This window comes from Entelurus aequoreus, linkage group LG16 (assembly GCF_033978785.1).
Source record: "Entelurus aequoreus isolate RoL-2023_Sb linkage group LG16, RoL_Eaeq_v1.1, whole genome shotgun sequence".
Classification (NCBI taxonomy): Eukaryota; Metazoa; Chordata; class Actinopteri; order Syngnathiformes; family Syngnathidae; genus Entelurus; species Entelurus aequoreus.
In genome coordinates, this window is record NC_084746.1 from 36,918,959 (window position 1) to 36,936,458 (window position 17,500).

Here is a 17,500-nt window from a genome sequence, read left to right on the forward strand (position 1 = left end):
TTTTTAAAGCTCCCATTAATGCCCTTTAGCCTTCATTTCAGTACTGTTATTGCACTGCAGAATAATACAATGTGTTGATCAACTTGACATGCATTTGCATCACTGAACTCTGCTAAGCAATGTGCTCTACATACAACACACAAAGACAAAGATATGTTACAAAGGCCAATTTGTTTCTGGCCAGAACAAATTAAAAAACTATTTTAAATAGCTGCAACATAACATACATAAGTAACAAACAGCATAATAACAACATAGCTGTAAACCAAATAAGTACTTTATTTTTACATACACAAAGCCTAACCAGGCATTTTTTCCTCAAATAATTCTGACACAAAATCATGTCTGAAGCTCAGAACACTCTACACATTTCCCCAGTTTTAGTTTAGAGATAAGGAAAGATTGGCCTGGCCCACTAGGATCCCTCTTTATGTTTGTGAACTTTATAGTGTATACATTTAGAGTGATGTGATAGTCAAACACTCTAGAAGTCTAGGATGAAAGAGTATATAAGAGAATTGACAGCAACGTTCCCTCTAAGGTGCGCGCCTGCGCAATTGCGCACTGCTCAATCGTCCTCTGCGCACGGCAAATCTATGCCACGCACAAAATCAAATAAAAAAATAAGCGCATAACAATTTTCAACACGACACGGACACGACAGAGAAAACAGTTTTCGTCATCATTGTTCAAATATTGTAACGTCTGTCGAGACGCTTTGAGGACATGAATTCCATCCATCACTTTACTGAGCAAAACTCTATATTGTCGGCCAAAAACACATCACCAAAACTTTAGTAAAAAAAATGATATCTAGCAAAAGTGGTCATTTTCTGCAGTACAAACAAGACCAAAAGCAACTTTGTTATATCAACAGCAGCTGCTCGCTCTTTCTCACTTGCGCCAACACATGCACACATGGCACTTAGCAAAGTGATGCGTTTACAGCCACACAAAAAGTCGGACAACTCCAACACCACACATAAAGTGTCATTCCAGGTCGTTACACTATGATTTACCAATCAAATGTGTGCTTATTCTAGTGTCATTTATTAGGAATCTTAATTTATAAATATTAATCATGAAATGCTATTAGTATATTAAATAAATACTCATAAAAATATATTTTTTACAAACAGGAAGTTGCAGGAATGTACACATGATCCCCTGCTTACATCTCACTGTGCAACATGTGAATGTTTTAATGGGAACTAAATGCAATGTCTGAAAGGGGTACAAATTATTTCCAAAGCAGGACCTCCACCCAGACAAACAATACAAGTACACAGTTCATGAAAAACTATATTTGTTGTTATTGTCATTGTAAGTGGACCTAAACACTTATGTTAGAAAAGGAAATGACTGCTGTCATTTGATTATAATAATAAGAGAATGTTGTATGTCTATCTGTGTTGGCCCTGCGATGAGGTGGGGACTTGTCCAGAGTGTACACGCCTTCCGCCAGAATGCAGCTGAGATAGGCTCCAGCGACCCCGAAAGGGACAAGCGGTATAAAATGGATGGATGGATGGAGATGTAAGTTGTTATTGAGTCAGGTTTGGGACAGGTGTGCTGCTGGTGTAGCCACAGTGTGCACGTCTGATGTTGCTCACATGGGCTCCACTCAATGCTCACGGGCTTTTTGCGTTTGCTCACACACGTGACAAATTAGAGGGAACATTGATTGACAGAGTGTGTACCTTCAGTGCTGAATGATGAACAGAGGCAGAGTTAATCCTTAAGTGGTGGAGGGAAAGTGGCATCGGAGTCTCTGTCTCTCTTTACTAGCTACGTCGAAGCATGTTGCTTATGTAGCTTGTTGCAGCACTCAGCAGATTTGAATTGCTGTTTTGGGCAGTAGATGGGATCTTTGATCCAAAGCACAATTTACATTTAACTAAAATGTTATTTTCTTTGTGCTCGACAAAAGAATAGTAGTGAAAATATCTCCAACAAACTCGACTGCAGCTCCGCCATGATCAGACACGCCCCCCTCCTCTCTCTCCCCCCACACTCAGACACACACACAGAGCGCACGTCTCTCTTCTCCGGTTTGTGACACAAGAAGAATCAGAACTACGACACTAACACACTTTATACTACATAAAAGTAATGTAAAATAACGCAGTAACGCATCATGTAGTAACGGTAACTGAGTTACTGAAAAATAAAAAATAACGCGTTAGATTACTAGTTACCGCCGAAACTAACGGTGTTACAGTAACGCGTTACTTTGTAACGCGTTAGTCCCAACACTGCCTCTAATACAGCTGCATTTCTACCAAGAGCACACGCACAAACACGACCTCTCCTTCTCCCCCTCTGTCAGCTCATTTCTCTTCTCTCGTCAGTTGCTCATTTGCCGATGACAATGTAAAGTGGAGTTTACTTTTTAAAATCTTTGCTATTGTACCAATATAGTTGTTAAAGTTAAGGATTTTTGTGATTTCTGATAAGTTTGTGAGGGCGGAGCAGCACATACAGGACCGTTTAGCTTGTTGTTGTTTTGCCTTGATAATAAAGAGATAGTTGATCCATTACCTCCTTGTTATGTTTGTTTGATATACAGTACTGTATAGCACTTTATATTTTGTTCAAAGTGTACAAACCTTCACTAAAATATGGACTCGTCGAGGCTGGAACCCATTATTCATAGTTACATTGTTTGTTATGGAGAACATTGCTTCACTATACAAACTTTTTTATTGACGAACATAGTTCAAGAACCAATTAATTCATAAATCAACATTTTTACTTTTGATTTTTTGGTAGCACGTTAGTATGGGGAACATCCATCCATCCATCCATCCATTTTCTACCGCTTGTCCCTTTTGGGGTCGCAGGTGGTGCTGGAGCCTATCTCAGCTACATATTCACCATTAATTAGTTGCTTATTAAAGTAACAACGACTTAATTTAGAGTTATTTGGACACTAGGGGAACATATAAGGGTTAGGGCTAGGGTTACCGTATTTTTTGGACTATAAGTCGCAGTTTTTTTCATAGTTTGGCCGGGCGACTTATGTGTGAAATTATTAACACATTACCGTAAAATATCAAATAATACTATTTAGCTCATTCACGTAAGAGACTAGACGTATAAGATTTCATCGGATTTAGCGATTAGGAGTGACAGATTGTTTGGTAAACGTATAGCATGTTCTATATGTTATAGTTATTTGAATGACTCTTACCATAATATGTTACGTTAACATACCAGGCACGTTCTCAGTTGGTTATTTATGCCTCATATAACGTACACTTATTAAGCCTGTTGTTCACTATTTATTTATTTTAAATTGCCTTTCAAATGTCTATTCTTGGTGTTGGGTTTTATCAAATAAATTTCCCCAAAAAATGCGACTAATACTCCAGTGCGATTTATATATGTTTTTTTCCTTCTTTATTATGCATTTTCGGCCGGTGCGACTTATACTCCGGAGCGACTTATACTCCGAAAAATACGGTAATAATAAGCAATAATTCTGAGGTTATTGAGGGAAGACTCTTAGTTAATAGCTTACTGGTTGTATAATAAGGCCATGCAGAATAAGGCATTAATAAGTACTTAATAATGACTAATTAAGAGCCAATATGTTACTAATTTGCATGTTAATAAGCAACTAATTAATGTTGAATATGTGTTCCCCATACTAAAGTGTTACCGATTTTTTTTTTTCTGACTATGCTGCAGACCAACAAAACTCTAGTTGCAGACCACAAATGGCCCTCAGGCCACACTTTGGATACCCTTGTAATAACTAGTAGAAATACACTTTGTCATCAATAACACAAAGCTGACACTACGTTTTGTTTTACATACAGAGTATGTGTGTATGTGATATATAGAGTATGTGTGTATGTGTATATGTAAGAAAAAATATTTTAATAATAAATAAATAATAATTAAATTATTTGCAAAGAAAATAAAAGCTGAAAATATCACATGGTCGTATTCAGACCCTTTGCTGTGACTCTCATATTTAACTCACATGTTGTCCATTTTTTCTGATCCTCCTTGAGATGGTGAGTCCAGCTGTGTTTAATTAAACTGATTGAACTTGATTAGGAAAGGCACACACCTGTCTCTATAAGACTCACAGTCCATGTCAGAGCCAATGAGAATCATGAGGTATATTAGTGCTGTGAATCTTTGGCCACCATTTGAATCTAGGGGTAAAAATTCAATTCAAAATCAATACTTTTTAATAACATTGGGTGCCAGTTCTATGATTAACTACATTCCTCCATAAAATAAACAGCTGTAAAAGCATTTTATTTTACAAAATAAAAAAATATAATGGTCCCCGCATACTTTTGACTTCTCAGTATGCAGTCCTTGGTGGACAAAGTCACAAAAAACACTTATTAAAAATGCATGTGCCAGGCTGTACATTACATCTATTAAGTGTATTTGACTTAAAATTGATCTCATGAATCCAGCTTTACTTGACCAAAAACCCTGTGGAGTGTAGAAGTTTGCCACTGGGCCGCACTATTACACACAACAGCAAGGCAACAAAGCTTGGAAGACCAACCTATTAAACCAATATGATATCTGACTTTTCACACAAATCCAGCCCCAAAGTTCTCTACATGAAACATTTATTAGGTTGGATTTACTATACTAGAAATTGTTCATAATGTGGCTCTACCAAGATGCCTTCTGGATTGTTTAACACAATTGTGACATCAATAACTCACACAAATCCAGCTTCCAGTACTGAAAGCCTTTTTGACTGAAGTATTGGTACACGTGGCGCGATGCCTAATCTCTGCTGGCTGTGCTATTTACAGTCTCCCAATACACGGCCAGGTGGACATTCCTGTTTAAGGGCACCAGACGTTCCTTGGATCTGTGCCCATCGCTGGTGCATGCTGCTTGAATTGTAGCGAGCCCTTATCATGTACAGTATCTGCTGTTCTGCCTTTGCATAAGTGTGTGATGCAGAACCATTACTATAAGGTGCTATGGTGTTTCAACATAACAACTTGGATACTTGTTATGGTCTCCTACAATGTTTGCACAGCATTTATGGTTGTAAATAACAAGATAATACACACAAAATTAAATCCCATCTGAACTGTAAACAAAATAAACACGTAGCAATTTATTCTGTATGATTTTGCAATGCAACTGTTAGTGACAGGTGACAACCAGCGGCCACAACAAATGAAACAATGTTCGTCAACACTTATTTTTCGAGACGCTTTGAAGAGGACAGGAATTCCAACGATCACTTTTTTGAGCAAAATTGTTTATTGTCGGCCATAACCACACAAAAAACATTAGTATAAATGTCTTTCTAGTAAAACTGGCCATTGTCTGCCGTACAAACCAGACCAAAACCAACTATCTGTTATTTGCCATATCAACAGCACCCGCTCGCTCTTTCTCACTTGCGCCAACACACACACAGTCATGGCACTTAGCCACTGATGCGTTTATGGCCACACAAAAAGTGTAAATTCCAGGTCTGTACACTATGACGCCCCAATTTGATGTGTGCTGCCTATTCTACTGTCATTTATTGAGAATGTTATTTTTTTAATCGCAAAGTGCTGTTACTAGATTACAGAAATGCTTATGAAAATATATATTTTACAGACAGAAAGTTACAGGAATATACTATATCCCATCCTCACATCTCATTGTGCAACATGTGAATGTTTTAAGGGGAACTAAATGTGATTTCTGAAAGGGGTAAACCTTCATTCCAAAACAGGACACCCACCCAGACATACAATACAAGGACATAGCTCATGAAAAATCATATATTTTTTAGTTATTTTCATTGTAAGTGAGCTAAATCAACTATATTAGAAAACAATCTCATGGAAATGACTGCTGTCATTTGATTATAATAAGACATTTAAAGTACCAGGAGAGTGGAAAACAAGTTAATTAATTGTGTTTCATTGTATTTTTTAAACCATATCCAATTGTAGTTACAATCTGTAAAGTATGTGTAAACACCGTTTAAACATCACAAAATGCCACAAATGTCAGCCATTTTGAATATTTCGCTCCGAATACCTTTGGCTATTTTCAGAGGGTGACATCACAGTAGTAACGCTTCTGCACTCTGACCATGTTATCACATCAGTCATACTGGAAATATGCAAACATTTGAAAGTGATCTGATGATATTCACAATCCTTATGCTTGGCTTTTTATGCACTCGAAATTGTGCATAAATAGCTAACAATTAAGCCACCAGATTGATGGTCCTCTATACTCTCTCTAAAAACAACAAGAAAGTACCAACAATATTCCATTTACATGTTGTGACTTGAAATTAACCTAATATGAGTGATATTGTTGTTATAAGCGCCAGCGCAGATGGCCTACTTTAGCGGCGCATTGATAGCATTAAGCTAATACTAGCTTACGCTGCTATTGTTGACACACCATAAGCCGGCGACGCTTCTACTTTGTCTCAGACTGGCTAAAAGTAAATTATAGGTTATAATTCATGCACCGAGTAGACAAATGTGGCCGTAGTCCGAGAGACTTGGTCGACTTTCACATCCCTGCGTGATGCGACAAAAGACCCCAAAAGATGCTTCTTACAAGAACTTTGTGAGGGTTGCAATTAATTCTTTATGTAAACAAAATTATGTGAGCGTCCCGTCGGTCAGCATCCCAGCGAGAATGGAAATATTACTGTAAGTGTTTGTTTTATTATGGTTTAAAACGGTTAGTTTGTATGTTTAGCACATAGCAATGCTGCGGATGTTAGTGTCACAATAAAGCTGCAGCCGCCCAGGAGCAGTTGGCTTTTAAAATGTATTGCTCATCCTCTTTGTGTTCGGGCTCAAAAATGTAAGGTTCTGGATCATAACTTTTCTCTCACAAAGTCTGCTTGATTAACATTGTTGTTGATGGGGAAGGGATCTTTGGTTCCTAGCGCGACGTTAGAGTTAAAGTCCCAACGATTGTCACACACACAATAGGTGTGGTAAAATGTGTCCTGCATTTGACCCATCCCTATGTTCACCCCCTGGGATGTTAGGGGAGCAGTGAGCAGCAGCGTGCACCGTGCTCGGGATTCATTTTGGTGATTTAACCCCCAATTCCAACCCTTGATGCTGAGTGCCAAGCAGGGAGGCAATGGGCCCCATTTTTGTAGTCTTTGGTATGACTCGGCCAGGGTTTGAACTCACGACCTACCAGTCTCAAGGCGGACACTCTAACCACAAGGCCACTGAGCTGGTTATGCGGTCACGTGACTGGCTTTCTCATTAGCTTTCAAAATGGCTAAGGAATCTCAGTGAGGTTGATACTATTTTGATCATATCTATTTATTCGCAAACTTTGAAAGTCTTTGTGTCATAGATCAGATGTATATGATAATAGCCTCAATATAGAGGCAACTTGTTTTTCCACTTTACTGCTACCTGATGGCAGGTGTGAGACAGGTGTGCTGCTGGTATGGCGACAGTGTGCATGTCTCATGTTGCTCACATGTGCTCCACTGAATGCTATGGGAGTTTTTGCGTTGGCTCACACACCACAAATTAGGGGGAACATTGGTCATGAGGAGGTTGTTGTTGTAAAAGTAATTCAATAACAAAGACAGTTAGTTAGATCATTAATGTACAGTGCATTTATTTGTGTGATGAAAGCTGAGCGTACCCTGTATACGCACACGCCACAGTGACACGGCTTTAGGACTTACACACATAGATGTTCCTGGAGAGACATTCCTTTCACTCCCAGAGGAGGTTCCCGTCTCTTGACCACTTCCTGTGTCTGCCGCACACGTATGGGCTTTTTTTGCCATTTTTTCGTATTCCTGTGTAGCTTTTTTTTTCTATAGGAGCTTTTCTCCTTTAACTACTTAAAGTGCAAACGCTGTATTACACGGGTAGGGTATTCAGTAAATCTGTGGTGTTGATTTTCCATCCTCTCTGGCTCATTTCCTCATTTAATGTCCCCATGTTATTTCCCCATTTTTGAACTGCGACACAAATCTGACACATTTCGTGCATAAAGAATGCTGCATGTTGTTAACAATATGAAGATTTCATATCAGGGTTATAATTATTATCACACTCTTGTTGAACATGCTCAAAAAGTATGTATACACTGAAATCTATTAATAAAGTATTTTTTATAAATAAATAAACACAAAATATACTTTTCTTGGCAAAGGAAACATTACATTTTGTTCTGGCTTCCTAAGAGTCTTTTTTTTTTTTTTTTTTTAAATATGTTTATCATCTTCTGTTTTAATTTGTAAAGATTTTAGAGTGGAAAACGGGTGTTTTTGGTTGGTGTGGGATACTTGAAAGTAGTGGTCCTCAAATTTTTCACATAAGTACCACCTCAGAAAACACTCACCTGACCATAATCACCATCATTAAAGTACAGTATCGTAGTAGGCCTAAGTATACATTAAAAACAAAGCAGAAGTTTTATTTAGAAAGTATATTGTAACATTACACACAGTTTGAACAATAACACTGTGTTTGAATATAGGAAAATAAAACATTACAATATTCATTTAATTAAGTGATTTTTGGGCATACCACTAGATAGAGCCCGTGTACCACTAGTGGCACCCTTACCACAGATTTAGTGTTAATGTATTCATGTTAGCATTGAGGAAGCGATTAGCGTGCTAGCTGCGTCTGCAGGTAATGAGCAGTATCACTGAGTTTTTCCAAGTGCGATTATCAATCACAGTTTTACAATAATCACAGTTTGAAACGTTAGTACTTACCATTCTAGTGATAAACCGCGATAAAATTCAACACGGTAATAGTTAAGTCTCAACATCTTCTACTTCTAAACCGCTCCACACAAAAGGGGTACAATTTGTCAGGAACCTACACGTTTACGGTGTTGCCTGTGCTGTTGTTTTTACGACATACACACCACATAGCAACACTATTATTAAAAAACAAAGTTGACCTCGGAAGTGTGATTGACTTGAAATTTCTCACACAACTCAGTGGAGTCTGCAAAACATCTTCTGTAGCTTTAAAGTGTTTTGCTGATTTACCGCAAACTTTGGCACATAGCTTTAGGGTCCTACTAAGCACTTATTTGAGAAAGATTGGTTGTAAAACATGGCTGCCATCAAGCAAAATATCTTTTGAAAGGGCACATACGGAACAAATAATTGCCAATTATTAGTCATTGAGTATTGGTCTAATGATTTGAAAATAAGAATATATATGCTAGCAAGTCTTTCAAAGTATTTTGACTACAACCAATTGGCTCGCCACATTTAACACCAATTTTTTCTGCATGACTGTCGTTTCATTGTATGCATTTGTACATTTAGTTTGGGTCTTTTTTTCTTTTGTGAGAATTAGAAATTTAAAAAAACATGTTATGCAAAACACAAATGTCCACTGCAAAGGACACTGGTTCTCAGGAAGACTTTTACGATATTATGTTTACGTAGGGCAATTGTTTGCATTTACGGACTTCACACTGGTGTTTCACGGCACACAAACACCTATCTGTCCTGTCTCCTCCTCTGTTGCACTTGCACAAAAATAGGTCTTGTCCCTAGCATGTCTGTGCTCAGGGACGGCTGTTCATGTCTATCATTGTCAATGTTTTTCCACTAGGGTATTTGTTCGTATGAGTTGTTCCTCGTCCCCTTGCCGTTAGTGTCGCTCTTTAACTACATAGGCTCAGAAGCACGGAATTTGGACAATGAGAGCCTTTTTGTGATTTTAGTTTAATAATATATTGCCACAGTGAGTTTGAAATAGAATACCGTATTTTTCAGACTATTAAGGCGCACTTAAAATCCTTTTTTTCCCCTTACAACTCAACAGTGCGCCTTATAAGCCGGTGCGCTAAATGTACAGAATAATTCTGGTTTTGCTTACCGACCTCGAAGCTATTTTATTTGGTACATGGTGTAATGATAAGTGTGACCAGTAGGTAAGACATATTATCTGCCGTTTTGTTTCGCAATATTACGCAAAAGCAACTTTTCTTACCTTCTGGTACCTGCTGATCTGTATTTGGGATCTGCATAAGTCCTGAAAAATTGCGCGCGTCCGCCTTTGTAGTCGATAAGCTTCTTCTTTTTGTCTATCTTCTTGTTATGGGATATTCATCCTCCGCTGTTGCCATTTCTAATATAAAGTAGTGTAATGTTCTTACTTATATCTGTCAGTAAACTCGCCATGAAAGCGCTAAACATACCGGTGTAGTGAGTTTACATTATTCACTCAAGGAAGTTTAGTTATTAGAGAGTTCCGGTTGGACGGTTTTTCACGGGACACATTTCCGGCGTTGTTATTGCACTAGTGAGCCACGGATAAGGAGATACTACTCTGTTATTGATTGAAGTAAAGTCTGAATGTCGTTAAAACAGTTAGCTCCATCTTTTGACACTTCTTCCACTCCCATCCTTGCACGCTACACCGCTACAACAAAGATGACGGGGAGAAGACGCTGCCGAAGGTGAGCCACGTAAATAAGATCGCCCACAAAACGGCGCATCTTGTAGCAACTGTCAGAAAGCAACTTGAAGATGATCTGCAAAACATCATCTATGCAACCTTTTGACCAAAGAACCACCATTACATGTTATGTAGACCACAAGAAAGTATTTTACATTTAGGAAAAAACAAAAAAAGACTCCTTTAATGTGCCCTATAATCCGGTGCGCCTTATATATGAAAAAGATCGAAAATAGACCATTCATCGGCAGTGCGCCTTATAATCCGGTGCGCCCTATGGTCTGGAAAATACGGTAATCAACATGCAATTAAAGCATAATGTTGAGGTTTAATTTAAGAGGTTTTGCAATAAAAATACATTTACCATTTAGGATGCAGAATACGGTACATTTTCAAGGGCCCAGGACATATAAGACAATTTAAGACACTTGTAATATGACCATAATTTGGTCAACAAGTGAGGGGCTCTGTATGCCACTAAAACATTCTGCATATCGATATGTGGAGTAAAATTATGGAATTGATTGACTGAGGAACTCAACCTACCTAATATGAGTGGATTCAAGAAACAAACATGATGATGTAGCAGTTGCTCTCTATAATTGTGAGCTCCAGCAGATGGTGGTTGTCATCAGCACATGCAAAACACATCATTTTAACTGCCAAACTCACCACAGGCGGTGATGCTGCAAAGCGTAAAATGCAAATACCTGTTTTCAACGTACAGTTCTTCTCATTTCTTTTATGTTTGGTATGTTCCTCTCTTTGTCTTCCTTCCCTCTTTTTGCCTCTTCAGAGTACTAATTTGCACTGGAAGGACGGGAACAGGACGAGGAGTTTAGATTGCATCAGACATGCAGCAATACTTCTCATTGTTATAAACACTTTTTTGTGTGTTTTCTCACCATTAGATTGTGCGTGTGTATGTTACCTGCCGCTCAGTTTTCGTGCCATTAAAATGTTTTATGGGCACTAAGACGTATGTCAATGGTAGAAGACGTATTGTCTGCGAGGGTCACGCTGAAAAAGGTTAGCTATTAACAATAGCCTGTAGGCCAGAGTTTACAGACGTCAGTCAAGAGATTGTTTATTTGGAAGCAGTGCGTCATTTATTTTCCTCTCCGCACCGGATAGACCGGTTCTCTTTGTGCTGATGTATGAGCACATGTTCACCTTTGATAATTAGGTGAGCTCTTTGTGTTCAAACTGTGCAATAAGATGTGTCCCTTGCTATATCTCAAAGCTGATCAACTATATGTGTGTGTGTGTTCTCAGGTCTACGCCGTGGGTGGCTACGATGGCCAGAGCCGCCTTAGCAGTGTAGAGTGTTACGACTCCTTCTCAAACCGCTGGACAGAGGTGGCACCCTTGAAAGAGGCGGTCAGCTCTCCGGCCGTGGCCAGCTGTGTCGGCAAGCTCTATGTCATAGGAGGAGGGCCCGACGACAACACCTGCTCGGACAAGGTTGGAAGTGCAGATGCTTGCACCTTTCTTTAACACACACTTTAGATCAGGGGTGCACATTACATCGATGGTGAGCTAGCGGTCGATAGTGGAGGGTGTGTCAGTCGATCGCCAGCGAGGCATTAAAAAAATAGGCCTAAAAATGAGCGATCATTAATCTTCACCAAGACATCACTTTCGTCACTTAATTGACATTCACGGCACCCGAGGGTCTTGTGAGATGACGCTGGCTGCTGCCAGATCATTCATTATTAAGAAAAAATGACCAACAGGAAGGCAAGAAACACTTTTTATTTCAACAGACTCTTGCGCCGTACCTGCCGTCAAAACTCTAAAGACCGATTGCACAGTTCCTATCTTCACAATAAAAGCGCTGCTTCATCCTATCTGCGCTAGCAAAATAAGAGTCTCAGAAGCTAGCGTGCCCAAGCTAGCAAGCTACGAAGTTTGCCGCCAATGTATTTCTTGTAAAGTGTATAAAAAAGGGTATGGAAGCTGGACAAATAAGATGGCAAAAAACAACCCCTTTCATGTGGTTTTGGACAGAAAGGAGGACTTTTTTTCTCCTCCATTTGAATATGTGGACGTCATCAGCATTACTGTCTGATTCCAATCAATGCAAGTCATCAGAATCAGGTCATACACCAACTTATATTCTTGTCACCATGAAAGAAAGAAATCTATAAGTGTTAAACATGCTTGGATTATCATTAAACACCTTTAACTTGTTAACAAAAACTCTCTTTCATAAATACATCAATATAAATGATATATAGGAATGAGGTAGATCCCCTCCATTTGGTCAATTGAATAGTAGCTCACCTGCAGAAAATGTGTGGGCCCCCCTGCTTTAGATGAACAGTGATGACAGCCTTTTATTTATATCTTATTAAAACTTCAACATAGTTGGGAAGTAGATAGATAGATAGTACTTTATTGATTTCTTCTTAGAGATTTCCCTCAGGAAAATTATAATTCCAGCAGCAGCGTGCAAAATTGAGATTGAATTTAAAAAGTAAAAAGTAAATAATGGGGGTATAAATGGAAACAAAACAGAAAAATATTACAATAGAATAAAAATAAAAAGCAACAATCCATCCATCCATCCATCTTCTTCCGCTTATCCGAGGTCGGGTCGCGGGGGCAGCAGCCTAAGCAGGGAAGCCCAGACTTTCCTCTCCCCAGCCACTTCGTCCAGCTCCTCCCGGGGGATCCCGAGGCGTCCCCAGGCCAGCCGGGAGACATAGTCTTCCCAACGTGTCCTGGGTCTTCCCCGTGGCCTCCTACCGGTTGGACGTGCCCTAAACACCTCCCGAGGGAGGCGTTCGGGTGGCATCCTGACCAGATGCCCGAACCACCTCATCTGGCTCCTCTCGATGTGGAGGAGCAGTGGATTTACTTTGAGCTCCCCCAGATGGCAGAGCTTCTCACCCTATCTCTAAGGGAGAGCCCCGCCACCCGGCGGAGGAAACTCATTTTGGCCGCCTGTACCCGTGATCTTGTCCTTTCGGTCATAACCCAAAGCTCGTGACCATAGGTGAGGATGGGAACGTAGATCGACCGGTAAATTGAGAGCTTTGCCTTCCGGCTCAGCTCCTTCTTCACCACAACGGACCGATACAGCGTCCGCATTACTGAAGACGCCGCACCGATCCGCCTGTCGATCTCACAATCCACTTTTCCCTCACTCGTGAACAAAACTCCTAGGTACTTTAACTCCTCCACTTGGGGCAGGGTCTCCTCCCCAACCCGGAGATGGCACTCCACCCTTTTCCGGGCGAGAACCATGGACTCGGACTTGGAGGTGCTGATTCTCATCCCAGTCGCTTCACACTCTGGCTGCGAACCGATCCAGTGAGAGCTGAAGATCCTGGCCAGATGAAGCCATCAGGACCACATCATCTGCAAAAAGCAGAGACCTAATCCTGCAGCCACCAAACCGGATCCCCTCAATGCCTTGACTGTGCCTAGAAATTCTGTCCATAAAAGTTATGAACAGAATCGGTGACAAAGGGCAGCTTTGGCGGAGTCCAACCCTCACTGGAAACGTGTCCGACTTACTGCCGGCAATGCGGACCAAGCTCTGACACTGATCGTACAGGGAGCGGACAGCCACAATCAGACAGTCCGATACCCCATACTCTCTGAGCACTCCCCACAGGACCTCCCGAGGGACACGGTCGAATGCCTTCTCCAAGTCCACAAAGCACATGTAGACTGGTTGGGCAAACTCCCATGCACCCTCAAGGACCCTGCCGAGAGTATAGAGCTGGTCCACAGTTCCACGACCAGGACGAAAACCACACTGTTCCTCCTGAATCCGAGGTTCGACTATCCGGCGTAGCCTCCTCTCCAGTACACCCGAATAGACCTTACCGGGAAGGCTGAGGAGTGTGATCCCACGATAGTTGGAACACACCCTCCGGTTCCCCTTCTTAAAGAGAGGAACCACCACCCCGGTCTGCCAATCCAGAGGTACCGCCCCCGATGTCCACGCGTAGTGCAGAGTCTAGTCAACCAAGACAGCCATAAAACAGTCCTCAGTCGAGGTATAACGTACACCAAGGGAGTCAAACTTATTTTCATTGTGTGCCACATGGCAGTCACGGAAGCTCTCAGAGGGCCGCTACCTGATACTAATTTTTACGCAAATTCAACCAGTCACTGTGAATATTGCGCAGCCTTGCAACTTTACTCGATAACCGCGATTTCCCTGCACATTTGACCAATCATCGTTATTTTCACCAATCAAATTTTTGTCCCAGCTGCACTCAAACGCAGCGCAACTGTACTTTAAAACTTAAAAACGTTGCTTGTAGTGATGAATGAAGAATCCATACGAGTAGAAATTCTACTAACGGCTAGAAGACTGAACGGCCCTCCTGTTAAAAAAACAAAACTGCTGGTAGATGGAAGGATACTGCAGCAACTGCGATGAGAGAACTCGTCCAAAAGATGGCGCCATAGCACATACAATAAAACACCCTCTCAGGGTTTTTGCTTATTTGTTTTTATAGAATTATTTTTTTAGTATAGCCGCAAGCTGAATCCTTTTATACTCCCTGACAAGACAGAGTGGTCGACCGCGTCTTTAGAGTCAATTTCACTTATGAAATGGTTATAACACTTTCATAGTGGCAGTGAAAGTGCTGTGTTTTTGGAAACCAGACAGTAATTAATTTAGAAAGTCAAAAAAATATTCTAGCTGTTCACTTATAAGCCCTTCCAAGACCTTGGCCAAATCTTTCTTTGGATTATATTCTATTGGGATATAATCAGTCACCACCTTTTCAGTAAAAAAGTAACAAACAAGGAGTTCCAAATGCCAGGTTGTATTCCAGTTTCAATAGCCAGATTGAAAATGTGTTAGCAGCAATTCTTAACAAATACAAAAATCCAACACAATCAGACATGGGTCAAGGTGTTAGACTCTAAAAACCCAGCATTAGAGTGTGTGGGTGTTTCTGATGAAATGTCTAGTGCATGGATGTAAGACGCAAGTCTCGGCTTATGTTTGTGGTTGAAAGCTGTATGTCAACCAGCGGGTGGTGCCAAAACAGCGTTTACATAAATGAACCTGAGCCTTTGTTATTGTCATTCACACCTGTCAGTGACTTTCAGCCAGAACACAGACACACAGTGCCAAAAAGTGCCTCTAAGGTTGGGCAACTTAGCAGACAACAGAGGACGAGTTACGAAACTCATTTTAAGAGGATGTGCAATTGTACACTTATCAAACAGCTGTCGGGAAACAAAGAAATATATCACGTTTGTATGAAATCTACCAGTTTTGTGCACTCACACTGTACACCAGGGATAGTCAACAAAATTGTTTTCCAGAAAACTAAAGACCGGGGGGCCGGACTTCTCCTGTCACTATTAGTCTTATCTTGTATAATATGTAGAACCATTGGCCTCTACAGTAGACATATGATTTTGGTCTATTTGTTTTGTCAGAGTTACAGGAGCGCTCTGCTGTTTTTAAGAAGGACCTTCTTCGAAAAAGCTAGTCAAAGATCAGCTATATGACAGCACTATAGTGTTTTTAGGAAATCTGCTGCAAACATTTGAGTCTCTGAGAAGTTTTTTAATTAAACTCGCGGTTCACCAAATGATGAAAAAGAGAGGATCTATAATGGAACCTTGGGGAACACCACTGGTCTAATAAAGAAGTTGAACAAATGACTACTGACTGCATCTAAAGTCAACACGCTACAGCAGAATTAATTGTTGACTGCCAAAAAAGGAGAGGACTTAAAGGGATACTTTGATGAATGCTTTATTTAATCACAGGTTTGGACCGCAGTGTTCTGTTTGCTAACAAGATTAAAATGTCAATGTCAGGATCTGCCGATGTGTTTACAGCAGATTTGGGCAAAATACGGCCCGCGGATAAGATTTTCAACGTTCTACATAATTTTTTTAGACCTTTATGGCCATTATGATGTGCAGTGCTGTTTTTAAATAACCGTAAGTCTTCAACTATAGAAAGTATTTCCACGACCCGGAATGGGACAAGCGGTAGAAAATGGATGGATGGATGGAAATCTGTGCTTTTGAGTGTTCTAGGAGTTATTACGGTAATCTACGTCAGAGCAGCTCAGACCAGGAACAAAGCAGAGTGGGCGGGGTTTGTTTTCAGAGCAGCCAGCCCCAAACGCATGTGTCAGACACAGATGCGGAAGCATATTTTTACAACAAATGTCTGCATAAAAGTGATAATGTATCATATTGTAGGTGTTTACTACCCTTGTTTGTTTGTTATATTTTTGTTGTGTATTGCTTGATTGTAAAAGATACACAACTATCGAGGAGCTGGTCTGAGAAGTAAAAGAGGAGCAATGTTCATATGTTTTTAATATTCAGTGTTTTATTGTTCATAGTTAATATTGTAAATCCCACGTAAAAGTGGAGCGATGTTCATATGTTGTTAATATTCGGTGTTTTATTGTGCATAGTAAATATTGTAAATCCCTTGTAAAAGAGGAGCGATGTTCATATGTTGTTAATATTTGGTCTTTTATTGTTCATAATTAATATTGAAAAGCCCCCTTTCTTTATTTTAATGTACATTTTTGGTGTCCCATTCAGTAAAAAAACTGTAAAATTCCATTCCGTTTTTTGAGGTGGTCTGTCATAACTTTTTTTTAATTCCATCGGACATTGTGACTTTTGGTTTTAGTGTTCCTGAAAAAAAGGCGCCCAAACACACATACTGTACAGCAGATTTTTACAGCTAAATGTGTATATATCATTTGTACATACAGCCATCCACATTGGTCCCCCAGACACATTTTTTCTCTCAATGTGGCCCCCGAGTCAAAATATTTGCCCAGATCTGGTTTACAGTGATCCAAGTTCCTCTATACAACAGGAGCACTTCAGTGTTTTTAGGGATTTGCTACAAAAATATTTGCGTCACAAGTTTTGAACTGAACTCTGGAAATTGTGTCATTGCCAGGTCGGGTTTGACCCCCGAGCCGCCAGTTGAATAGCCCTGCCGTCAACAGAATACATGAAAGACATAGTAATAAAAACACTAAATGCTAGACTTTAATGAAACCGTAATAAAAAAGAGAGAGAACAAGTTCTAGTTCTGC

General features: G+C 40.1%; 1 protein-coding gene across 1 annotated transcript in view; it reads left to right on the plus strand.

Annotated features, from left to right (window-relative positions):
- Positions 1-17,500, plus strand: part of klhl24a (kelch-like family member 24a) — a 44,019-nt gene that overhangs the window by 18,501 nt on the left and 8,018 nt on the right. Inside the window, exon 6 of the mRNA XM_062022780.1 lies at positions 11,712-11,900. Coding sequence (XP_061878764.1) covers positions 11,712-11,900 — 189 coding nt within the window. The remainder of the gene's footprint in view (positions 1-11,711; positions 11,901-17,500) is intronic.